The sequence below is a fragment of the Eptesicus fuscus genome, chromosome 9 (assembly GCF_027574615.1).
Source record: "Eptesicus fuscus isolate TK198812 chromosome 9, DD_ASM_mEF_20220401, whole genome shotgun sequence".
In the NCBI taxonomy this organism is placed as follows: Eukaryota; Metazoa; Chordata; class Mammalia; order Chiroptera; family Vespertilionidae; genus Eptesicus; species Eptesicus fuscus.
This window is the reverse complement of record NC_072481.1, coordinates 44688511-44715141: the sequence shown is the minus strand read 5'-3', so window position 1 is coordinate 44715141 and position 26631 is coordinate 44688511. Positions and strand designations below refer to the sequence as shown.

At 43.1% G+C, this 26631-nt stretch overlaps 1 protein-coding gene across 1 annotated transcript in view; it reads right to left on the bottom strand.

Annotated features, from left to right (window-relative positions):
* The window catches only part of ROR1 (receptor tyrosine kinase like orphan receptor 1), a 386540-nt gene extending 373073 nt beyond the window's left edge, over positions 1 to 13467 (bottom strand). The window contains exon 1 of the mRNA XM_054720853.1: positions 12990 to 13467. Within this exon, the coding sequence (XP_054576828.1) occupies positions 12990 to 13080 (91 nt within the window). The 5' untranslated portion in view covers positions 13081 to 13467. The remainder of the gene's footprint in view (positions 1 to 12989) is intronic.
* Between the last annotated feature and the right edge of the window lie 13164 nt (positions 13468 to 26631).

The following is a 26631-nucleotide window of genomic DNA, read 5'->3' as shown; positions in this document are numbered from 1 at the left end:
TAGGGGGGTAATCAATCTTGTCTCCTAACAAAAATCATAAACTTCCTAAGAGAGAGGGCACTGCCATACATTTATCCTGCATCCACCTTAGTTACTAAATAATTATTTAACCAAATGGAATCGCCAGTGACACCTGGGGAGTTTACACAGGACATGTCACTCAGGCAGGTGAAGGAGCTGCGTGCCTGGGGTCCCTTCTTTCCTTGGCTCCTCCGCACCAGCACTGGGCCAGCAAAGTGACTGCTCTGTTCATTTGATTCCAAGAGTCCAGGGGAAGCCGCTCTAACCAACATCCTGGATTAGTTAAGAAAGTTTTTTCTAAGCCTGACTCCTGAGTCAAAGATGTGGGAGGGTTATTTATAAACATTTTGACCATCTCATCTATATATATATAGTTTAACCCCAACACAACCATGAAATCTGGCAATTGCTCCTTTAAAGAAAAAATCAAGTTACAGCCAGTGTAAGGGAGGAGTGCTTTACCCCCTACACCCAATGCTTTCGTCTTTGGGAGGGAAACCAATTAGTGTTAAGTGCTGGACTCTCTCTGCCCCTCTATTAACTTAACTACACCTTGCAAGGGCTGGGGGCCAGAACTAGACAGTGACCTATTGATGAATTGGGTAGAACAAACTGGGCATGCTCAGCTCAGCTCAGCTCCTCCCTTGCTCAGTGGGGAAGAAGAAGGCCCTTTACCAGGTGTCCCTACAAGGCCCCCACAGCAGGTTCTGACTCTCTGAAGGTTGCCTGCCTATAGGCAAAGCACTTGATTCCTTAGCTTAGGGCAGTGATGGCGAACCTATGACATGCGTGTCAGCACTGACACGCGTAGCCATTTCTGATGACACGCGGCCGCTAAGGCGGCCGCATGCCGAGGATGAAACATTTGCTGCTCCTGAGGATGAAACATTTGCGAAATAATGTTTTTTCCTCAAAGTGACACACTACCCGAGTTATGCTCAGTTTTTTGGCGAAGTTTGACACACCAAGCTCTAAAGGTTGCCCATCACTGGCTTAGGGACACTGGACAGGAGTGAGCAGAGTGCTGTGATCAGCATAGAGAGAAAGAGGGTAACTCATCAGTAGATTAAGAACATCATCAAAATGATAGTTATGGTCAGATAATCTCAAATGGCGATGGTTTGGGACTGAAAGTTCCTATACAACCCTCAACAGTTAAGTGAAGGGAGAAGGTAAACAGCCGTCACTGAGCTGAGCACCCCTTTCTTCAGGCACACCTTTCAGAGTCCACATGAAGGGCTAACTTTCATCCCACTACAAATTCAGGTGAGGGGAAAAGCAATACTATGCAGGGAATGTGAAAATTATGTAAAAACTATGAAATCGCCAAGTGGGAGTGAATTCCAAGAGGCGAGGATATCATCATTCTTATGGAGAAAAAGTAAAATAAGTAGCTTTGATGTATGCCTGACCCATCAAGAAATGGTGTCAATTTCCCATGAAGAACAGAGAGTATTTAGGATTTCAGGAGGCAGGATTTGCTTTTACCTTAGGATGTGTAGCTTCACAGAACATAAGAAAGCCCCTGTCCTTGAGATACCTATATATATAAAAAACCCTAATATGCAAATAGACCAAACGGTGGAACATCCTAACAACCAGTTGCTATGACGTGCGCTGACCACCAGGGGGTGTACGTGGAACATGGCAGGCTTCGGCAGCAGGCGGCAGAGTGCGGATCATGGCGGGCGTCGGCTGCGGTGGGATGGTGGAGCAGGTGAGCGGGGGCGCCAGACCACGGCAGGCGCAGGTCGCTGTCATCGGGGTGAGCCTCTGGTGGTTACTGAAAATTCTTTGCTCCATGTGCCAAGGTCCCGCCCAGCGCTCGCACCTGCTGTCAGCACCAGAGCTGCCACGCGCCCCCGCTGCTGGCACCCGGTGCACTGTCAGCGGATGTAAGCAGTGGCTACCAGCCCCAATCGCCCCTGAGGGCACTGGCCCCACTCGCACCCACTGCTGGTGCAGGCCCCAATCGCTCTGTGCCATCAGCAGGTGTGAGCAGGGCCAGCACTGTCAGCGCATGGGAGCTGTAGCGGCGGGAGCCAGGCTGCCAGCAGACAGGGGACCGGGGGCCGCAGCGGGAGGGGCCGGGCAGGAGCATGGAGGATGGGCCAAGACCCACCCCTGTGCCCATCACAGCCTCGTGGCCCACAGTTCCTTTCAAGGTGCATGAATTTGTGCACTGGGCCCCCAGTTATATTATAAAAATAAAGACTAACAAGGTGCTGATGTTTGGAAATTTTGCCCTATCACGTCCTGGGAAAATTTCAGAGAAGGAAGTACACTCCTCTTGCTGCTCCCCATTTAATTCACGGAGTGACTGAGCGTACATGCTGGGTACACCCCAGACACTGTACAATCACCTCCTTCATTCCTCCCCAACCTGCCAGTTGAGGAAAGCGTCTCTCAGAGGCCAAGTAATTTGCTGACCAGGCAGGAAAACGGTGAGTCCAGTTTCATACCAAGACCTCTGAAGCCAAAGCCCCTCTATGAATGGCTCCTTGACCTGCTAAGAATCACCAACAGCTTAGTAAACTTGTTTTTAAGCAACTTCTCTCAGTCTATTTGCAAGTAAATTCCCTTATGTTACAGGTGTGCTAGCTTCAGGTCCCACCTACAGGTATCTCACAGCTACTTCTGAAAACAAAAGCTGGTTGGAGGAGAACCTGGCAAATTCATTAGGAGGTGAAAGACAGTGAAGATAGACATAGACCAGTATCTTAGTGTCAGAATCTTAGAGTCCTGACTTCCAAACACAGGCAATCTGTTAGAGCAGAAAGCACTGGGGGCCTGGAGCCAGGAGGCTGGGTTTCAGATGGTCTTGACCGGGAATAGTGACTTAGGTGAGCTGCCAACTTTACATGTGCTAAAAGAAAGAAACCCTATTTCACTGAATTATTTGGAAAAGTAATGATAACATTAGACATGAAATAATCTGGTAAGCTGCAATTTCCTATTTAAATGGGGGATTTAATTACAATTATTTGACTCGGCTATTTGGCTGGGATCTTACAGAGAATTTGAATTCTCAGATAGGGTTTTTTGAAAAAACAAACCTGAGCTGCAGTATGGCATAATGATCAAGAACAAAGCCCTGGACTCAGGATACCCATGTTCAAATCCTGTGTGACCTTGAACAAGTTATTTACCTTCTCTGTACCTGTTTCCTTATCTAGAAAATGGGGATAATATTGATGCCTACCTCACCAGGCTACCCTGAAGACTATGGCAGTTAAAATACTTAAAGGACGTAGAATGGTCCTCGGTACTCAAGATGCTTGATGTGTTAATCATTACCATACTACTATGATTTACATCAAGCAGGCAAAAGGTGGACTAGAATTCAGTAGCCTACACTACAGAACAAAACTGCTGCAGCAGAGGGAATAAGACACAATATGCCTTTGACAAGCAGCCCTGAAATGTGCTGCATTTTTAACTCTCTGGGGGCACTCTCTTGGAGAGAAAGGTAAGTCATCATACTCCCAGTAAAACCCTGCTTCCTCTTCCCCTCCCCCATGCCCTTCATATGCAAAAAACGTAGCTGGCACCCCCTCAAAGCCCTCTTTCTTCTTCATTACTCTCCAGTCCCCTGAAGACCAACTTCATTCCTGGATAAAGGCCCAGTTTAAGAACCCAGGAGAGCTTGGGCAAGTCCATGGACACCCGGGCAGCTTCAGAATGTTCAGCTCCTTTCCTCCTTTCCCATCTCAGTCCTTCCTGTCCTTCAAGGCTTGCATCATATCCCACTTCCTCCCTAAAGACCTCTCCCTTCTCGGGATTCTGCATCTATAATTGCTAACTCTGCATTCACTGGCTGTATAATTATTTTCCAAGTGCCTATTTTATTGCCCCTAAAAGGTAAATTCCCCAAGGGCTAGTTATAGTTCTTCTAGATACCTCGAGGTGCTTAGCACAGTGCTAGAGACACTGTATGTGTGCTATAAACTTGGGAAGGGGGTTAATTCACTGGAAGGAGCCCAGACTCCATGTGAAATAGTCAGATGCAGACCAGCCTGAGCCTCTCCTCCTCCTCCCCAAGCCCAGGGCAGATGCTGCTATCAGACCACAGCATTCCTTCCCAGAGATCCTGGAAGAACTTCAGAAACCTCCTCAACACTGATGCACAGGCAGCCCACACCAATCGACTGGGGAAATGAACCCTAATGCCATCTCTGCTTTCTAGGCACTTCCTTAACTGCGTCTCCATTGCATGAGGACTTAACTACCTCTGCCATAACTACACACACAATTGAACAGAGGTGGTGACTTGTCTGCCTCCACTAGACCAGTGGCTTTCAGACGTTTGATTCTGGGAGCCCAATAATAGTCCAAATCAGCATATACAGAATGGAGGCTAAAGTTTCCCAAAACAATATTCACCTTAATAATGTAGTACACTCCGGTATTTCTTATTCCTAGCATATTCTATGTAAAAATGCTGATCTGGACCCAAGAAAATTATCTGGTGGTATATAAAATGTTAGTTAAGGTAGCATTACAATTATAACTGATAAACTCCCAAATCTCAGCCTTTACTACAATAGAAGTTTATTTCTTGCTCACATAAAACCTAAACAGATATGGACTAGCAGGTGGCTTCCACTGTGCAGTGATTAAGGGAGGGTTCCAGGCTGTTTCCATCTAGCAGTATCTTTAACACATGACTTCTAGGGTTATCATGTTTGGGATCATATCAATCTTCTCTCTGAAGTTTTTTTTATGGGTTAAGCCTACAAGTGATGCTCATTGCTTCCATCTCATGCTATTGGTTAATATCTAGTCACATGACTTCACTTAACTGCAAGGGAGCTGGGAAATGTAGTCTAGCCACATGCCCAGGAAAAGATGGAAATAGATTTGGTGATTAGCTAGCAATCTCTGACATGAATCTGCTATTTAAAAAAACTCTCCAAGGAAACAGTATGGAGTTTCCTCAAAAAATTAAAAATGGAACTCCCATTTGACCCAGTAATCCCACTTCTAGCAATATATCCCAAGAAATCAGAAACACCAATCAGAAAGGACATATGCACCCCTATGTTCATAGCAGCACAATTTACAATAGCTAAGGTTTGGAAACAGTCTAAGTGCCCATCAGCAATGAGTGGATTAAAAAACTGTGGTACATCTATACAATAGAATACTACACTGCTGTAAAAAAGAAAGAACTCTTACCATTTGCAACAACATGGATGGACCTGGAGAGTATTATGCTAAGTGAAATAAGCCAGTCAGAGAAAGATAAATATCACATGATATCACTCATTTGTGGAATATAATGAACAACATAAACTGATGAACCAAAATAGAGCCAGAGAAAAATATATATTTTAGAATATAATAGAAGTAATCCTGTTATTTGCAGATTTTTAATATTTCCTACAACTTTTGTGACTATTATACTATGTTAGTACAGTTCTGGTAATGTTATATTTAAAATATTTTTTCTTGAAATATTAATTTTTATTGCATGTAATATTATATTTAAAACTAGAGGCCCAGTGCACGGATTCATGCACCAGTGGGGTCCCTTGGCCTGGCCTGTGGGAATTGGGCCGAAACCAAGCTCTCCAACATCCCCCGAGGGGTCCCAGATTTTGAGAGGGCAGTTCTCAGATGATGCACCCCTGAATCGGGCTCCCTCCTCTCTGGTTCCAGGTGCGTCACCCTAGAACCGTAGCTGCCAAGTCACCACAGCTTGGCAGCTCCTGCATTGAGCGTCTGCCCCCTGATGGTCAGTGCACATCATAGCTACCAGTCAGACAGTCGGATGGTCGAATGGTGGGCCGGTCACTTCAGCTTTTATATATATAAATCGTTTCTCTTAAAATATTAATGTTTATTGCATGTAACATTATTATGTTTATAATAGTTTTTCTTGTAATATTAATGTTTATTGCATATAATGTTATTATACTTAAAATTGTTTTTCTTGAAATATTTTTAAAAATAAATAAATAAAGCACCTGACCTAGGGGGAAAAAATAAATAAATAATAAAATAATAAAAAATAAAAAACCCTCCAAGGAAAGGACCTAGTCTTTATGTCTCCAATGACTAACAAAATATTGGCTCACAGTAAGTGAACGTGGTAGATTCTGGCCAGAGTTCCAGGAGTGTTATAGTTTGTGATTAGGCATTGTGATCCTCTCCAAATTCACACATGTGCAAATCCCTTTCTCCACCCAAAGCAGAGCTGAGTCCAAAAGTCTGGATTAGAGAAACTATCTTAGTGTCTTCCCTTCCATTTAGGGACCGCATAGCCACTTACTCTTCCAACCACCACATGCCTGTGGAAAGGAGCACAGCAGAACAATTCAGAGCACCCGACTTCTGAGGCAGGTAAATCCTGACCAGGCCTCTCTCTGGCTACATAACTACAGCAGAGCACTCACTAATACCCACTATGTGTATTAACTGTACTGAGCACTTTTCTATACATTATCTCACTGCATCCTCACAAAAAGTCTATGAAAGTATGTTTTCCCTCTGACTCTCCAATTCCCCCAGTGAGAATTCCTACCTCTGTGTTCCCATAGCACTTTTCCCACAACCCTTTCCTATAGCTCCCTTGTGATAAGTCCATGTGGAGGGCCACGTCTGTTCATTCTGTCCCCCCAACTACACTTCAAGGACAGTGAAAATAGCACTTGTGAGTCAAAATACCTATGTTCAAATGTCCAGGTTCAAATGCCAAATCCCAATTAACAGTTGTGTGAGGTTGGCCAAGATACTTACCACCCTCAGTCTTGATTTCCTTATCTGTAAAATGGGATTAGAAGTCCAACCTCAAAGGGCTGCTGGGAAATATAAGCTTAGCATCTATAAAAAACTATTTCTGGCACATAGTAGGTTCTTTAAAAAGGAAGAATCCCCTCCCCCCGCCCCCGTCTCCCCTGGAGGGCAGGGATAACGTTTTATTTCTGGGCACTAACACCATATCTTGCACATAATAAATATACAATAAATGTTCGCTGAAATGCATTGAATGATAAGCTTCACTGTTGAAAAATAAAAATAAAAAACACAAACTTCTAAAAACCCTGCCACGGTTTTTAGAAGTTCTTTTTATCTCCCCTGTCCCTTCCCACACACTTCATTACTCTTCTCTCTTTGGGTAACATGAACTTTTTTTTGTACTCAGAAATTTTAAATGGCTAACAGAGCACCTCAGGATTCCTTCCTCCAGCCATTATCCTTCTCTTTCAAGTTGTGCTCAGCAAGATTATTTGGATATTGGAGCTAAAAACGGTCAGATTACAAGTGGAGGTCCCTGAAATGTAACATTCCCCATTGCAGGATTCTGGAATTACACCAAGCACCAGGGAGAGGTTGCTCTTCCCCAAAGAGCTGGCTGTTCTGAAAAAAGCCTTTGTTTTAAGGCTTTGCAAAACTGCACAGTGGAATCTCTGCACCCCAGCACTGGCCTGGGTACTATTCCGATCTAGAGTGTCTGTCTATATGCTCCCTGTAAAATGAAACATTCAAGAGTCCTAACATATTGTAGAAATTGCTCCTTCTCTGAGTCTTGGTTCCTATCTCACAGCATCACAATCATTGTTTTGGAGCCAGGTTTTCTCATTTTCCCAGCAAGCTCCTGATAGTGGCTATCATACTGCATGTTTAGGAGGCCCATGGCACTATTTGGTGCCTTAGGTCCATTATCTCCTTTAATTATCACCAAAACCCTCTAAGTCGGATATCACTGTTATGCCCATTTTAGAGAGAAAGAAACTGAGGCTCAGATAAGCAAAGAACTTTCCCAAGGCCACACAGCCAGTAAGCAGCAAAGTCCAAATTCAAACCTTCATCTATCAGGTTCAAATCCCATTCTATTTCTGTTACTTCATACTGCCTCTTTAAATGGCTATAAAAGAAGGTCCTTTCTGCATAGAAATACTTGAGAAAATAAACAGCTTGGACTGGTTGCTCTTTTAGGTCCCTTTCACCTCTTAAAAAAAAAAAAGCGATGGTTCTATGGAGAGAAGGGGGGCGGGGAGGAAATGTAAGGAGGCCAAACATTACGAGGCTTGGCTTATCAGTATTTAATAACAGCTTTGGGATCAAAACTCTACAGAACCTTATTTATGGACAGACAGTTACTGTTAAGCAGAGCCTTTTATTTTCATCTGAGGATGTTGTAGCCTTCTACTGTCTTTCTATTAGTGAGAGATGGGGTGTGAAATTTGCTGGCCCTGCCAAGATTATCCCATTAAATTATCTGCCCTCTTCCAATGTAATTCACTCCGGGGCAGCAGTCTGAGACTCAGGCCCTGTGGCTGTCCGGGCCTGGGCCTTCGGAGGGGGGAGGTGAGAAGGAAGAAGTTCAGGTGGTGGTGGTAGCATCCCAATGACAATAACATCAATCCACGTTTCACTGCCTTACCAAAATAAAGTGGACGCCACAATTATCCCGTTCCTAAACAAACTGCAAACCCCAACCGAGCCTACTGCAACAAAGAGAGAGCCTTTTCACTGCTGTTTATTTGTATTTTGTATTCGTTAGCTTTTTAGATATTCCTGGCATGCAAGTCAGGCTCCATGTAACAAGCAGCTGCATTTAGTTAAGGATTTCGGAGCGTTCCCCCCACCACTCCCGCCATCCCCTCCCCCTCAACTCCAGAGAACTTTCTCAGACTCCTAGAAGACTATTTCTTTCTCTTCGTGCGTCTGCAGAGCAGTCTCTCCTGTCACCCCTCGGGGAATAGGTAAGGCCAAGCTGAGGCCCTTCTGTTTGAGAACAAGGCCTCGGAGGCTGTAGCGTTTCCCAGCTGGGGCTGCGATTGCCAGGGTCTGGTCCACATCGGGACTGTGGAGCTGGCAAGCTAGCTCTCCCACCAGAGAGCACTCCAATAAATCACCCCAGCTCCGTCCACGACCAAGATGCAAATACAAAGTCACTTCATCAAACTATATCTCATCGCTGGTTGGAAAGAACCCCCAGACACACTCCTCAGGCCTTATTAAAATTGCAATTCATTACAACAATGTAATTCCTCCTGATCAGAGTGAAGGCCATTGGGGGGGCCCTTCGGCCCCATCTCTGAGTTACAGCAACACTGGCTCAGGGAACCCCAGCACAGGAAAGAAAATTGAAATTGGCTGTCTCCGATCATTTATTGTAAGCCCTAGATGTGGCTAAGAAGATGTTGCTTTGCTGCTCCCCGGAGAAAGGGAACCTTTGCCCATTCATAATGATAATGTAAAATTTAAGACTTAACCCAGAAGAGACTGTCCAGGGCAGCAGTTAAGATCAAAGCCATGACCTCTCAGGGTCTGTAAGCCCAACACAGCCATTTCCTAGCCGTAAGTTAACTTCTCTGTGCCTAAATTTAAATGAGCTATTATTTATGCTATCTCCCTAGTAGGGTTGTGAGGATTCAGTGAGTTGAAACTTGCAAAATGCTTAGAATGGTGACTGGCCGGAACACAAGTGTTTGTTAAATAAACTGTAGTAACAGCAGTATCTCAGAATGCTTGGGTTTAGGGAATTACATTCTTAGTTGAGGTCAAAGGACTTGGCAGTGTTCTGCAGCTTTTCCCCAGGCCCAATAGCAGCCAGCCTGGTGGGAGAGAAACTGGAAAGTGAGGAGAGGTAGAGGTTCCACGGATTGTGCAGATCTGCGCTAAGGCCCAGGACACATCACCAACCCTAACCCCTTGACACCTAACCAGGAAGGCAACTCATTGCTCCGGGCAGGCATCAAACACGCCAACTCAATACATGGTTCCTATCTTTGGGGGTTGCAATTTTCTCAGAAAATCAAATTATAGCTAAAAACAGAAAACCACAAAAATGCACATAAAATTTTTGTATATTCGTTCTGGGGGTCCGAATATCCTCAATTTCAGGTAGCCCAAGTTAAGACCCTCTAGGCTGGGTGCTCTTCTCCAGTACTGATATACGTGGTTTCACTTAACACTCACAACATGCCGGTAAGGCTCAGAAAAACTAATCGATATGCCCTATTACATACCAATGACTGTGCTCATAACCATTAAGCTCTACTGTTAACTCCTACTGCATCCCCTTCATGCTAGAAAATGGAGTAAGAAAAGGAAAAATCCTTGAAAATATGCCATGTTGCATTACTCGGAAAATTTTTACATATGACCAAAAAAGTTATCCTCCATTCATTCAACAAAAATCTGTGGACCACATACTATACTAGTATATGTATGTACACATTTGCCATTTACATGTAGATATACATCAATATACATGTAGTCTACAGAGCTTTCCATTCTCCATAGGATGCTGAGTAAAATTTTCAGAAATATTTGAAATGGGGTATGTGGTCACCATCAAACCACAGCCAAATTGGATACTAATGGATGCAACTGACACTCCACTTACTAATTTTCTTTCAAGTCTAATTTGAAGCCTATGCTTACCAGGCAGGAGATGGAAAGGAAAATATAGGCTAAAGCTGAGTTTCTAAAGGACTCCTAGCTAAATATCAAAAAGATGATCCGAGGCATCAGGGTGGCAAACAGCTTACCCAGTATGCTGAAGCGATATTGGAAATTAAATATTTTCCACACACCAACCCTTTGTCCATAGAGCCTCTGCGTGGCTTTGTCGGGGGAATGTTTGCAGGAGTCTCCAATAAAGTTGGGGTGGCTGACTTGGCCCTCAGTGTTATTACCCTCAAGAGACTCCTATTGTAAAGGCAGACAGGTCAGACACCTATGCAAATGGCACTGGAAGGTTTACAAAATGACAGCAAACACAGTAGCAGGCCACCTCCCTCTGACTCCAAGGAGCCAAACCGCAGAATCTAGGGGGTTTTGAGAAAGCCCCAGGCAGGTTCCCAAAACCCTGTACTCCGGGTGAAGTTATAAAGGCTTCAACTTCCTAGAGAGGTGTAGCTCTGGGTAGGTATATAATACATGGTGGATGAAACCAACAATGCACACACCAGAAAAAAATTAATTTAAAGGTTTTTCTCCTCCTGGCTAATATGATAGCAAAGTGATAGAAGAAACCCAGAGTTTTTTGGTGTTTTTTTTTTAAATAAATAAATGAAATATATCCCCCCTTTAAGCTGATCCTAAGCCACTGTCTGAGTTACCTTAGGAATCTTGGATTAGACAAGAAAGTAAATCTGCCTTCCCCTAGATTCTAGAAGCTTTGTCCCCAGCGAAAAGATCAAGTATGCACAGAAATGGAAAGAGATTTCTAAGACAACAAGTTAGACAACAATAACAGATTTGAGCTCATTATTGAAGAGTTTGGAACAGGCAATCCTCTTTTAAAAACTGTAAAAGCCTATAGACAGTTAAACAAGACAAAATGTGGGTGGCTGCTGAAAACCAAATTGCCTTTCCCTCAGCAAATGCCCACTGCACGGTGCGCTCCCCACCCCACCCCCCATGATCTAAAAGCAACCAGGAGTCAGACAGAGGATATAACCGGATTAATCGAGGCCCCAAACCAGGAGCCCTACCTTAGCGAGAATCACCTGGTCATCTCCACCTCCGTGTGCTAGGCAACCTGACATCAGCAGGATGTTTACACTGTTTAGCAGCATGGCCCATTTTCACCCAGGTGTTGGGGCCAGATGTTAGGCATCATAGAAGCAAACATCCATGTGACCAGACTGTTTACGTTTCATTAGGATTTTCACCACAAAGGTGCACTCCCAGCTGATACGTACTTCTTAATTACAATTAGAAGCTCTTTTCACTTTCCCCACAGGAGCGTCCAAAATAGCACAACCTCAAGACAGGATCCGTTTCAGAGTCATCCTCAGAAAATGTGGTCCCCACTTCCCCAGAAACATCTCTAGAAATCAAAATGCGCGCACACACAGCTTCCTTCCAGAGTGTTTTCTACCATGAAGATTATTAGCTGGGTCTTAGTTAAAAAAAAAACAAAAAACGAATTCTGAAGTTACAGTCTATGTAGTGAATAGATCTTTTCCCCCTCAACTGCAAAACAGCCTTTTCTTTCCCTAAACACAGCCTAACTAAAATGAAAGATGCATGATAAAAGGGCAGAGACTACTTATCGGTTGGAGAAAAGAATCCAGGGGCTCCGGCACCCCCTCAAGGGATGCATGTTAAAAGTGAGGCCCAAGACCCTGGAGACTTTAATCAACTTTCCCCCTCCAACCTCCAAAGAATGAATCGGTTGTCTCCACAGGCGCAGCCGGGCTCTTCCCTCTCATTGTGTACCGGCTCACACGCAGCAAGGATCCCAGCTTCCCGCAGCGAACTAAGACGCTCCGGCTTTCGGCGGAGTCTTTCTCTAACTGTTGCAATTGTCTTTGGAGATTACCAAAATCAAGTATGCATTAGATGGCTTTTCTCCTTTGTTTGTCTCACACACACACACACACACACACACACACACCACACACGTGCACACTCCTAGGCCGCCTCTGACAGCACATTTTGCACAAAGTGGCGGCGGCAGCCGCGCACACGTTGTGGCCTCGCTGGTGACCCTCCAGAAGGCTGAAGAGCCGGGGGCGGTGGAGAGGCGAGGCCGCCCCCCGAGTCCCAGAAGGACCGGGCTTTTGTGTGGGTCGGTGTGCGGACAGCCTGGGCTCTCGCAGGAACCACCGAAAATACAAAAACTCCCTCCTGGACCGCGCCTTCCGGGACGGCTGCTCTTCAGGAGGGCAGACTTGCCTGAACACCCATAAGGGTCCAGCTAGAGATGGGGGGGGACGAACAGCACGGAAGTGCCCCATTCACCCCAACCCCTCCACGCTGTCAGCGCTGACAACTGCTGCTGGGCGCCGAGGAAGGAGTGCCCGGGCGCACCCCGCAGCGGGGCTCCAGGGCAAAGCTTCGCCTGCCTCCCCGGCGCCTGGGGTCGCATGTGCGAGACCCACGACGGGTCGCGGCCGCCCCGAGGTGGGCTCAGCTCTTCCTGTGTGCCCAGCGCCGGGCTGGCCGACGGGAGGATGGCCGGGGGCCGGGTGGGCTCGGGAGCCGGGGGACGCGCCTCTTACCTTGGGCAGCGGCCCCGCGCGCCGCCAGCAGCAGCGCGGCCAGCAGCGCCAGGAGCGGCGGGCGCGCCCCGCGGCGGCGCGGCCGGTGCATTCCTCCTCCTCTGGCGGCGGCGGCTCCCAGGCCGCGCGCAGAACATCCACGGGCTCTGCCCGGGGTCCCAGCCACCTCGTCCCGGCTGCTCTCCCCGCAGGATGTTGGGGGCCGTCGGCAAAGTTCTTTGTCCCTCTAACCTGCTCCCTCGCCGCCGCCCTGCAGCCTCAGGACCCCGTAAGCGCGGTCCCTCCCCAGCTCTCCGGCTGCAGCCTCGCCTCGGCTGGCCGGTCAGTCCTGGGCTGTCCGCGTCTCCCTGGCGGAGGGCGAGTCTTCCCTGCTAGGACTCGGAAGAGCGAGCCCTGCGCCCACGGCTGTGGTCCCGGGCTCCCTCCGTGGCCGCAGCGGCGGCTCCTCCTGCTCCTCGCGCCCGCTCCCTTGCTCTCAGCCTCCCTCAACTTGTCACTTTCCACCAACTCTCCAGCCCGAGTCCGGACCAATGGCAGACGCGGGCCCAGGCCGGCGACCCAGCGCCCTCTGCTGCCGCCTGGCAACACCGGCACCCTGCGGCTGCCCAGAGAGTTGTCCCTCCTGCGCATCCCGCACGCCCACCTCCCCTCCCCCACCTCGCCTCAAACCTGTGGGCCCTAGAGGCGATTTGATCACAGGGGAAACTGAGGCCCAGGGTGACTCATCCGGGGTCGCAAACCAGTTCGTGGCTGAATGGCTTGGTTAGGAGGCCCCAGATTCGGGCAGTCTCAGTTCTGCCACTGTTAGCCCTGTGACCCTTGGGTAATTGAATATTTATTGATATCGTGCAGTTTCCCTTTTGATTGCCTCTTGTACCCGAGTGATTTATATTTTCCCATTTTGTCTTTAATTTCTAGTTTCATTGCTTCCCTTTGGAGATTTATTGAGGATTTCTCTGTGGTCAGTTTTTGTCAGTGTCCCATGGTCTCCAGAAAGAAGGTATTTTTCAGAAAATGAAGATAGAGGACTGCTTCCCTTTGATCCTTTTTACATTTGTTATGTTATTTAGGCCTCTGCATCTTTGCATATTTTTTGGCCCAGCTGCTCTGCCATGGGCCAAGAGGGACACTGAAGTCTCCTACTAACAGTATGTTTTTGTCTCTTTCTCTTGGTTTAGCTTTACAAATTTTGTGATGCATAAATATTCATGACAGTTTGCCTTTTCCTGTGCAGGGGGCCCTTGATCCTATAAAGTGGTGAGTCCCTGCTGTGTTCCAGGCCCAGACCTAGGCTCCGAGGATGCAAGAGTCATGGAGACACCAGTCAGTCTTGCCCTAAGGACCACTGAAGCCCACAGTCTATGGGTCACCTACTGAATACCTTCTGTTTGCCTAGTGCTTTGTGTACATTTGCTCATTAGTCTTCCATTGACACAAGGGTGTGACATTATATACCCGGGGTCGGCAAACTGCGGCTCGAGAGCCACATGCGGCTCTTTGGCCCCTTGAGTGTGGCTCTTCCACAAAATACCACGGCCTGGGCGAGTCTACTTTGAAGAAGTGGCGTTAGAAGAAGTTCAAGTTTAAGAAATTTGGCTCTCTAAAGAAATTTCAATCGTTGTACTGTTGATATTTGGCTCTGTTGACTAATGAGTTTGCCGACCACTGTTATTTACCACCTTGCACTTTTACATAGGTTATCGTCATATTACAGATTTGGAAATTGAAATGAAAAAAGGAAAATGAGCGGCTTGCCTGCAGTCATGCAGACGATGAGTCTCCTTGTCATGATGGAGCTAAACGTTCTTAGCTACAGCCTGTCCTACAACAAGCACGCAGTGGAGACGGCTGTTACTGCTGGGACAATAGCCTCTAAGCACCCAGCCTTAGGATTTTATAACGAGCAGTCACCTCCTTGAAAGCAAGGACTTCTAGCCCAAACCAAGTCCCAGCAGGTCATAGACTCACAGGCTTCTGCCTTCAGGCAGGTGAACGACTAACCCATGTGGGACAAACAGTCGCTTATTCTTCTCCGAGACTTCAGGGCAGGAGCATCCCCAGCTGCCTTGGCAGCTTCCCCCCTTTCTATCACTCTGACCTGAGGTCAAGGAATGATAGACAGAGAGGCCTTGGGTCAACCAGATCATCGCCCAAATAGGTCTGTCCTTCACATTTCTCTGCCTGAGACCCATTCAATCCCATCTCAGTTATCTCCAGTTACTCGCCTGGGGGACTCACTGCACAAGTTCCTCTTGTTGGAAAACTGTTTTTGATGGTCGGCCGCGATATACCGCGGTCCAGAAACCAGAGGAAACTCAGCGACACTGCACATTGCTGAACAGTCTGCCATCATCTACAGCACAACATGCAGTTGCCAAACACAAGGCTTTCCCTTCCACCCGCCCTAGCCCCCACCCCCACCCCAGGTATCTTAGGTAACAGGCTGCCAGGGCTGAGTATACAGAACTTAATGGCACTTTTATCAGTACTTAAACCTTCCAGGAACTTAATCACAGAATCATAGACGTGAGGAATGTGACAGCTGGAAAGGGCCTTGGAAATTAACTAGAATATCCCCCTCAACATTTTATAGAGGAGAAACGTGGGACTCAGGGAGGTGAACATTCTTTGCCCAAGGTCACACAGCTGACCAGAGCCAGAACCAGAACCTACATCAACCAGCAGAAACCTGGGTAAGCACTCCCTCAGTCATCCCAGATCCGGTAACATACTAGTTCCTAAAGGACAAGTTAGAAAAGGCGCTTCCTGTTCAAATTTTAAAAAAAAGACAAAGGAAATACTTATGTAAGTTCAGTAAATGCCAGTGCTTAGGAGCACAGGCTTGGAGTCAGGCTGCCTGGGTTCATATCCAGCTTCCCTGGTCTCTGCTGAGTGACTGTGGACAAATATCAGTCCCTCTGGGCTTCAGTCTCTCATCTGTAAAATGGTGATGATGATAAGAGTACCTACTGAGCCCTGGCCAGTGTGGCTCAGTTAGTTGGAGCGGTGTCCCGTAAGCTGAAGGGTGATGGGTTCAATTCCCGGTCAGGGCACATAACCAGGTTTCAGATTTGATGCCTGGTCGGGGCGCCTAGGGGAGGCAACCGATCGGTGTTTCTCTCTCTCTCCCTTCTTCTCTCTAGAAATCAATGGAAAAACATATCCTCAGCTGAGGATTAAAAATATTAATAATAATAATAGTACCTATAGAGACTCTTGTTCATCTCTGAGGTGCTGTGTGTGTGTGTGTGTGTGTGTGTGTGTGAGAGAGAGAGAGAGAAAGAGAGAGAGATCTCAATTTGGTATCATCATCAGAAGTTCACTAACAAGAAATTCAAGAATAGTGAGGGGTTGTTACTAACCATAATGCCAAGATTATATAGCCTAAAAAAAACCCTGAAAGGAAACATAGGAGAAAATCTTAGTGATTTTAGGTTTGGCAAAGATTTTTTAAAGAAGACACAAAGCCATGAACTGTAAAAGAAAAAATTGATAAGTTGGACTTCTTCAAAATTAAAAGCTTTTGCTTTTCAAAAGACATTATTATGAAAGTAAAAAGATAGGCCACAGACTGGGGTATAATATTTGCAAAACACATATCTGACTAGGGACTTGAATCTAGAATATACAAAGAACTCTTGCATATCAATCAAAAGACGACAACCTACATTTTTAAATGGGCAAAATATTGAATAAACATCACCAACGAAGATATACAGATAACAAAGAAACACATGAATTATTAAATCATTAATAATTAGGTACATGCAAACTAAAACCATAATGAGACACCACTACATACCTACTAGATGGCTAAAGTTAAAAAGATGAACCATATCAAGTGTTGGCAAGGATGTGGAGCAACTAGAACTTTCATACATTGCTGATGGGAATGTAAAATAGTACAATCACTTTGGAAAACAGTTTTGCAGTTGAAAGCTAAACCTATATCTCCCATATGACCCAGCCATTCCACTTCTAGGTGTTGACCCAAGACAAGTGAAAACATTACGTCCATACAAAGACTTTCACATAAAAATTTATAGCAACTTTATTTGTAATGGGTAAAAGTTGAAAACAACCCAAATTTCTACCAACAGGTGAATGGGTAAACTCTGGTGCATCCATACAATAAGATACTACTGATCAATAACAAGGAATAAATTATTAATACAAACAATAACAAGGATTAATATAAAAATAATTATGCTGAGTAAAATAAGCTAGAGTTCATTAAAGACTATATACTACATGGTTGTGTTTATATAAAATCCTAGAAAATGCAAACTAATCAATAGTGACAAAAAGTATATCATTGTTCACCTGGGGATAGAAAAATGGGAGGATGGATAGCAAACAGGCATTAGGAACTATGGTAGTAATGGGTAGGTTTATTATGTTGATCATGGTGATAGTTTCACAGTTGTATACATATGTCAAAACTCATTGTAGCAGTTTGGGTCCCATTAAGAGTTAGAAACTACACAGTAGGCTAAACAGGAGACGTTTAACAGAAATAATTGTTAACAGTGATAAAAGAGTAACTATAAGATACAAGGAAATATATATGGTACCTTAGAGCTGAAAGAGAATACTCCAAGAAGGACAAACATAGGAGGGGTTCATTGGCTAAGGTATGGTTCAACCCACTGGCTAGCAGAGAAGTTTGGCGTGCAGGCAGGGGAGAGCAACTAATGGCACGGGCCTGCAGTGGGGGTCTAGGCGCTGCTGTGGACAGGAGGCCTTCAGGACGGTGGGCCGTGTGGGGCCTGCTGAGGAAGCGGCAGCTCTGTGTCTACCCCTCCAATCCCTGGAGTCAATGTGGAGCTATAGGGACTTACAGAAGGGGCAGCTGCCCAGTGTGTGACCCTCTGAGCCACACGTAACTGCAGACAAGCCATACTGGGGCTTTGGTTTTCATGTTGAGAGGCCTGAGAAAAAGATTATTATCAGGCCAAAGCTAGAAGGTAGCAGAGAGATCAGGTTGTGGACCTGCACTGGAGCAGCCTCCACAAATGTTCTCACACTCACACCACTTAGCCCATACTGGAAACTATAAGAAGCCTCTGACTCCTGCAGTGCCCTCCAGAGCCTGATACTGAAAAAGCTCACTTTGAAGGAGAAATGCTTGAAGAAACTCCACTGTCTATCATAGAGCATATACTAACTGGTGCACTCAGAACCGAGAGCAATAAGCTCATAACTGGCATGTTTATCAAGTCATACACTTTAAATATATTCAGTTTAGTGTGTCAGCTATATCTCAATCAACTTTCAATATAAATATATCCAGACAGCCAAAGGACAGCAGTTGAGGAAAAAGTTCTAAAATTAAAAGACAGAGATAAAAATAAGCAATAAAAAAGCAACTTGGGTCCTGGCTGCGTAGCTCAGTTTGGAGCGTTGTCCCATAAACCAAAAGGTTGCGGGTTTGATTCCTGGCCAGGGCACATAATAAACTATGTAGGTAAAAGAAACTACTCTCTCTCTTTCTCTCTCTCTTTCAAATATTCAGACATAAGTGAAAATATTGTTTTTATGAAATAAGGACAGGAAGTGGGTAAGAAAGATGCAGGGAACAGCAATAATCCTGGATATTAAAAATGCTTAATATGGGTTGAAATAAAAAGAAAAGCCTTGGAAAAATGCTTTCAAAATTCTGAAGGAAATTTATTTTCTACTTAAAATTCTATACTCAGCTAAACTGTCATTTGGAATGAGAGAAGAAAATTTGCTGACATGCAAAACCTCGGAAGTATCTCCCACATACCCTGTTTTAGTTTCCTATTGCCTTAAACTTGGCAGTTTTACAATACAAATTTAGTCTCTTAGTCTGGTAGACCAGGAGTCCAAACTCAGTTTTCCTGGGCTAAAGTCAAGGTGTCAGCAGGACTGGTTCCTTCTGGAGGCTCTAAGGGAGAATATGTTTTTTTCCACCTTCTAGAGCTGCATTTCTTGCATTCCTTGACTCATGGCCCCTTCTTCCATCTTCTAGTCTCTCTCTGCTTCCATCTTCACATCTCCTTCTCCCTTATAAGGACCCTTATAATCATGAAAGACTCACTTGGATAAACCTGGATAATCTTACCACAAAATCCTTAATATCGTCACATCTGCAAAGTCCCTTCTGCTATAAAAAGGGACATATTCACAGGTTCTGGGGATTAGGACTTGAACTCTTTGGGCAGCCATCACTCAGCCTACCATACATCCTCTATAAGAAAGCTATCAGAGGATATACCCCAGCTATTCGAAAAGTAAATCAAGAAAAAAGAACATATGGAGTCTAGAAAAAAAGAGAGAAGAAAGGAATTTCTAGGATGATAATGAAAGCATGTTCCAGGAAGAAACTGAATAACGAATTAGAGAGAATTCGCCAAGATTAGAACAGATCTGAAGACTCTGGGAGAAAAATCATCATTTGGGGAAAAAAAATCATCTCAAGTGGATTGAGGCCTGAAAGAGATTTGTCTTGCTTTTGAAGAAAAGTTTTGGGATGAATTGGTGATAAGCATATAGAAAAATAAATAAAGACAAATATAAACTATTATTAACTGCATGGAACACAAAAAAGTTGTGCAAAAAAAAAGGGAAAAATAAACAGTATGATACATGGTTTAGCTGTAGCTAGTGATTGCATAGACATAATATTGTAAACCCTGAATCTAAACAAAATTATGGTCAACTATGATGAGAGAACAGAAGAATGAGAAGTGAATGATGGCGATGGTGGTGGTGATTGTGAAAGAGAGCTCATATTTATTTCATAGTGGAAAGTCAATAGATAATAACTAAAACTGAAATATCAAAACGTGGCTATATGTTATTTAATATAGTGAAGATAAATACTGAAAGAGTTGAAACCAAGAAATAGGTGTGGGAAAGGGGTAAGTGATGAGAGGACACAAGGACATCCTCAATAGTGGCCTTCCTCTGCAGGCCAGCGTTGATGGTAAGAGATGCTGTTATCAAACTGATATTGCTAATCATAATAGAGATGATAATATCCCAAAACAAAGGCCAGGTGGAAGTGCTTAACTGAAGATGCAACATGGACACAATTGTTGTGATGAGCAGTGAGGTTGGAGGGGCAGCCAGGGAAGCCTGGCTCACAGAATTTAATAGAACACAGTGTCCCTATAGGGCACGATATATGGGCAGTCAACAAAGGAATGGTCCAAACCATTTAGCCAGAAGAAATCGAGGGTGAATGATCAGGAGGTGGAGGGCAGCTTCCCCAGTTAAAAAATCATGCTACCTTACCCCAGTTGCAGGCAAGGACCAGTTTTATGACCAGAACTCAATTGACTAAGGGAAAGGCCAGATCTCAGGAAGAAGGTCCCTATATACTACAGTGCAGCAAGTATATAAAAGCTCTTCAACAGAAACAAGTGGAGTGCAAGTGGCCCTGAGGCTTGGGCCCATATGACACAGTAGGCCACATGTTATTGAAGGGTGTCTGTGGTGGGGAAAGGTGCTGTCTGGAATTAATTAGTGGAAACTTTCAGTGGGAGAATCACAGCATAGACTTTAGGGTTCTGTGTGACCATGCCGTGTGTAGTAAAGAATTACACACTATTCAGAAAAGACCATCCTCTTCCTGATGACCTGGAAAAATTACTCCTGCCAAGATGATAATTCCTTTACTTGCCTACTGGTCTCTATATGAGGAATCCAAAGTAACTGGACAGCAGTTGGATTTTTTTAAATCCTCACCTGAAGATATGTTTTTATTGATTTGAGGAAGAGAGAGAGAGAGAGAGAGAGAGAGAGAGAGAGAGAGAGAGATTAATCAGTTGCCTCCAGTACATGTCCTAACCAGGGATCAAACCCACAACCTAGTTATGTGCCCCAATTGAGAATTAAACCTGCAGCCTTTTGATGTACAGGACAACGCTCCAAACAACAGAGCTACCCGGCCAGGGTGATAGCAGCTTAAATTTTAATAGGACTCTTATTGTGAGCCTAGTGGAAGAATTATTTCTATGTGAGCAAAGTCCAAGGTTATGGGGAGGGGAAGCACAAATTCCCTATTTGCTGTATTCAAGAGATATAAACGGTTGAAATATAAAAACACAATTTGAATGCAAATGCATAAAAAAAGATATACCACACAAATAGTAATTTTAAGAAAATTGGTGTGCTTTATCATCAGAAAAAATGGTCTTCAAAACAAAGAGAATTGCCTGGCCAGTGTTAGGCGTCGACCCATGCACCAAGAGGTTGCCTGGTTCAATTCCCATCAGGGCACATTCCAGGGTTGTGGGCTCAATCCCTGGTGGGGGCCATGCAGGAAGCAGCTGATCAATGTTTCTCTCTCAATGATGTTTCTTTCTCTCTCTCTCTCTCTCTCTCCTCTCTCTCTCTCTCTCTCTCTCTCTCTCTCTCTCTCTCTCTCGACTTGAATAATTCTCTCTTAGTAATTGATAGAAAAATAATATAAATAATCAGTAACAACATAAAAATTTAAACACTATCAAACAACTTGATTTAGTAAATGTTTATGGAACACTATATATCCAACAACTGAAGAATATAATTTCTTTTCAAACAGTTAGAGAACATTCATCAAGCAACACCATAATGCTGAACAAAGAAAATATCTCATAAATTTCAGAAGGTTAGAATCATACAGAGTATATTCTCTGACCACAAGTCAAGTAGATTAGAATTCAATAATAAAAGTACATGTAAAAAATTCATAAAAATTTGAGAATTAATCAAATTTTTAATAACCCTGGGTTCAAAAAACAAGGAAATTTAGAAAATACGGTGAACTAAATTATAAGAAAAACACAACATATTAAAATTTAGGGATACAGCTAAAGTGGTATAAAAAAGAAATTCATAACTTTAAATGTATATATTAGAAAACAAGAAAGATCTAAAATCATGATCTAAGCTAGGAATCTATAAAAGAATAATGCAGGCCCACAGTAAGCAAAAGAAGTAATAGGTTAAGAAGATACTTTAATTAAATAGAAGGCAAATAATAGAGAAAAATCAACAAAGCCAAAAATTAGTTCTTTGAAAATATAAATGCAATTGATAAATCCCTAGTAATATTGAGTAATAAAAATAAGAGAGAAAAAACTATAAATTACCAACATGAAGAATGAAAGAGAGACTATGACCAGAGGTCCTACAGACAGTAAAGGGGCTCTTATAAATGACTTTATGCCAACACATAAAACAATGTAGATGAAATGGAAAAGTTCCTTGAAAAACACAACCAATAGAAGACTCAAAATAGCTGTGCATCTATGAAAGAAAATTTAATTTAAAAAGAATTTTTTAATTTATTGATTTGAGAGAGAGAGGAGAGGGGGAGAGAGAGAGAGGAGAGAGAGAGAGAGAGAGAGATTGACTTGTTGTTCCACATAGCTGTGCATTCATTGGTTGATTCTTATATGTGCCCAGGCTGGGAATGGAACCCATAACCTTGGTGTATTGGGACAATGTTCTAACCAACTGAGCTACCCAACCAGGGCAAAAAATGAATGCTTAATTTAAAATTTCTCCACAAAGAAAATTCCTAGCCCAGATGACTTTACAAGTGAATCCCATTACACATTTAGGGAAGAAATAATACCAATATTACACAAATTTTTAAAATAAAATATAGGAGGAGTCCTGGCCAGCATTTCTCAGTGGTTAGAGCATCAGCCTGTGCCCCAGAAGGTCACGGGTTCAATTCCAGTCAGGAGCACATACCTGCATTGCAGGTTTGTTCCCTGCCCCCTGTCGGGCAAGTTTGGGAGCCAACCAATCCATGTGTCTCTCTCACATCAATGTCTTTCTCTCTCTCTCTCTCTCTCTCTCTCTCTCTCTCTCTCTCTGTCCTCCTCCCCACTCCCTTCCAATCTCTCTAAAAGTCAATGGAAAAAAATATCCTCACGCCTTGGGTGAGGACCAGATATAGATATGGATATAGATATATAGATATGGAGAGAACACTTTCTTACTCATTTTATTTTGCAAGAGAAAATAACCAAATTTAATATACACATATGTATGGAAACCCCACAAAAATGAGAGTCAGAGATCCCATATGCAGGAAAGGTTCAGAGATCAAAAGAGGGATTGAGATATGTAAGACATCCTGAGCTAGGGATGAGGTATGCAGATTGGGTGCTTCAAAGGGTCATTGCAGTTATATAAGTTCTTTATATATTTTGGAAATTAAACCTTTGTCGGAGCTACTGTTGCAAATATCACCTCCCATCTGGTTGGCTGCCTGTTTGTTTTGTTGTCTGTTTCTTTTGCTGTGCAGAAGCTCTTCAGTTTGATACAGTCCCATTCATTTATTTTTGCCTTTACCTCCCTTGCCATTAGGGTCAAACCCATAAAATGTTCTCTACCACCCAGGTCCATAAGTTTGGTACCTGTATTTTTTTCTATGTGACTTATAGTATCAGGTCTTATGTCTAAGTCTTTGATCCATTTTGAATTAATTTTTGTACCTGGGGACAAACTGCAATCCATTTCATTCGTTTGCACGTGGCTTTCCAATTTTCCCAGCACCATTTATGAAGAGACTATCTTTACTCCAATGTGCATTTCTGGCTCCTTTGTCGAAAATTATCTGTCCATATACATGTGGTTTTATAGCTGGGCTCTCTATTCTGTTCCATTGATCTGTGTATCCGTTTCTCTGTCAATACCATGCTGTTTTGATTATCGTAGCTCTGTAGTATATTTTGAAGTCAGGTCGCATGATACCTCCAGCATTGTTCTATTTTTTCAGGATTGCTTTGGCTATTCTGGGTCTTTTGTGGTTCCATACAAATCTGATGATTTCTCGTTCTATTTCTTTAAAAAATGACTTTGAGATTTTGATGGGATTGCTGTGGATGAAATGGCCAGTTTAACTATGTTGATTCTCCCAATCCATGAACACAGGATATTTTTCCACTTTGTTGTGCCTTTTTCAATCTCTTTTAATAATGTTTTGTAATTTTCAGTATATATGCCTCTCACATTTTTTGTTAAGTTTAGTCCTAGGTATTCAAAAAACAAACAAATAAACAATCCAATCAAAAAGTGGGCAGAGGACCTGAAAATACACCTCTCCCAAGAAGACATTCAAACAGCCAATAGATATTTGAAAAGATGTTCAACCTCACTGGCAATCAGGGACATGCAAATTAAAACTACAATGAGATACCACCTTACACCAGTTAGAGTGGCCATTATCAACAAGACAAGCAACAACAAGTGTTGGAGAGGTTGTGGAAAAAAGGGAACCCTCATTCAGTGCTGATGGGAATGTAGACTGGTACAACCACTATGGAAAACAGTCTGGCAATTCCTCAAGAAATTAAAAATAGAGCTACCATACTACCCAACAATCCCACTCCTGGTATATACCCAAAAAACTCAAAATCATTTATACACAAAGATATATGCACCCCTATGTTCATTGCAGCATTATTCATGGTGGCCAAGAGTTGGAAACAGCCAAAGTGCCCTATGATAGAGAACTGGATAAAGAAGATGTGGTATATCTACACAATAGAGTACTACGCAGCCATAAGAAAGGATGAAATAGCATCATTTACAACAACATGGATGGACCTTGAGAACGTTATGCGAAGTGAAATAAGTCAAATAGAAAAATCTAAGAACTATATGATTTAACTCATATGTGGAATATAAAACTGAAACTTATGAACACAAACAGCAGTGTGGTGGTTGCCAGAGGGAGGGGGTGGGGGAAGAAAGGGGTCCTAATATGAGGTGACAGGAGAACTATATCATGCTCAAGGATTGAAAATTTCAATATGGTAAATATGTCATAAGTACAGAAAAAATATATCAATGGTACAGATTAAGAGTTCACAAATAGGCTCACATACATACTGACAATTGATTTTTTCTTTTTACAGAGTCACCAATGTAGTTTAATGAAAAACAGAAAGTCTAATAAAGGGTACTTTACCAACTAGGGGAGAGGGTGAGTGAACCTTGATCCGTACCTTATACCATAAAGAAAAATTAATTTGAGATAAATTAGGGCTTAAATGTAAATGTTAAAACTATAAAGCTACTAGAATAAAGTATACATGAGTTCTTTGTAAATTGGGGTGAGGCAAAGATATCTTAGGACACAGAAAACAGTAATTGTAAAAAAGAAATTGATAAATTAGAACTCAACAAAATTAAAAGAACCTGCTCATCAAAAACACCTTTAAGTGAATGGTCAATAAAATTAAGGGAAAATGTTCAGCATCATTTGTCATCAGGGAAATGCTAATTAAAATCACAAGGAGCTACTGTCACATATTCACTAGAATGGCTAAAATTAAAGAGAATAGAATCTCAAATGCTGACAGGATGGAGAGCCACTGGGTTTCTCATTCATCGCTGGTGAGAATGAAAAATGTTATAACCACTGTAGTAAACTTTTTAAGTTTCTTATAAAGATAATATACACTTTACCTTATGATTCAACAATTTCACTCTGAGATATTTACCCAAAAGAGAATAAAAACACATGTACAAAAATGTGTACATCAATGTTCATTGCAGCTTTATTCATAATAGCAAAACATTAGAAACAAACCAAATGTCCATCAACAGGAGAGTGAATGACTAAAATGCAGCATATTCATCTTATGGAATATTACTTATTAATAAAAAGAACAATTGCTGGTTGATGCAACATGGATGAATCTCAAAAATATGCTCAGAGAAAGAAACAAAACACAAAAGAGTATTTAATCTATGATTCAATTTTCACAAATTTCAAGAACAAATAAAACTAAGCTATGGCCGAAACCGGTTTGGCTCAGTGGATAGAGCGTCGGTCTGCGGACTGGAAGGTCCCAGGTTCGATTCCGGTCAAGGGCATGTACAGTGGTTGCGGGCACATCCCCTGGTGGGGGTGTGCAGGAGGCAGCTGGTCGATGTCTCTCTCTCATCGATGTTTCTAGCTCTCTATCCCTCTCTCCCTTCCTCTCTGTGAAAAATCAATAAAATAAATATTTTAAAAAATAAAAAAATAAAAAATAAAATGAAAATAAATAAAATAAAAAACAAAAAAGACAAAAACAAAACTAAGCTATGGTTAGATATTATATTAGTGGTTGAGTCTAGAGGGGGAGGGAAATTTCCCTAGTGGTGGGAATGCTATATATCACAACTGGGGTGGTACATATTAAGATGCGTGCATTTTACAAGAATGTATTTATACTTCAAAACAAATTTTTTAATTTACAGCAGAAAGCAAATGAGAAAAACTTAGGCAGTAGGCAGGTGCCCAGAGCTATGTCAAATCATCACTTTCAGATTTAAACTACTTCAGAAATGTCCCCAGATTGTTAAACCCCACCCTGATGGTAGAAGTGAAGATACTAACTACAGTGAATCTTCCAGAATCTCAGGAAGATCTCCAGGTCCACTGCAGGGTAACTCACTCTCCTAAACTCCCAAGGAAGGCTTATCGGTAATAATACATGGAAAATCTGTAACATCACCAAAGCTTAGAACTGCAAAGGAATGGAGGGCATCTAGCTGTGGAGTGGTATATCTATGCACACAGAGATGCATGTTGAGAATGGAAATGAGTAAGGCCAACCCAGTGAGACCATGGAAGACTGGAGCATCATTCAGGGCCAATGGAGCACCATCCAGTGGAAAT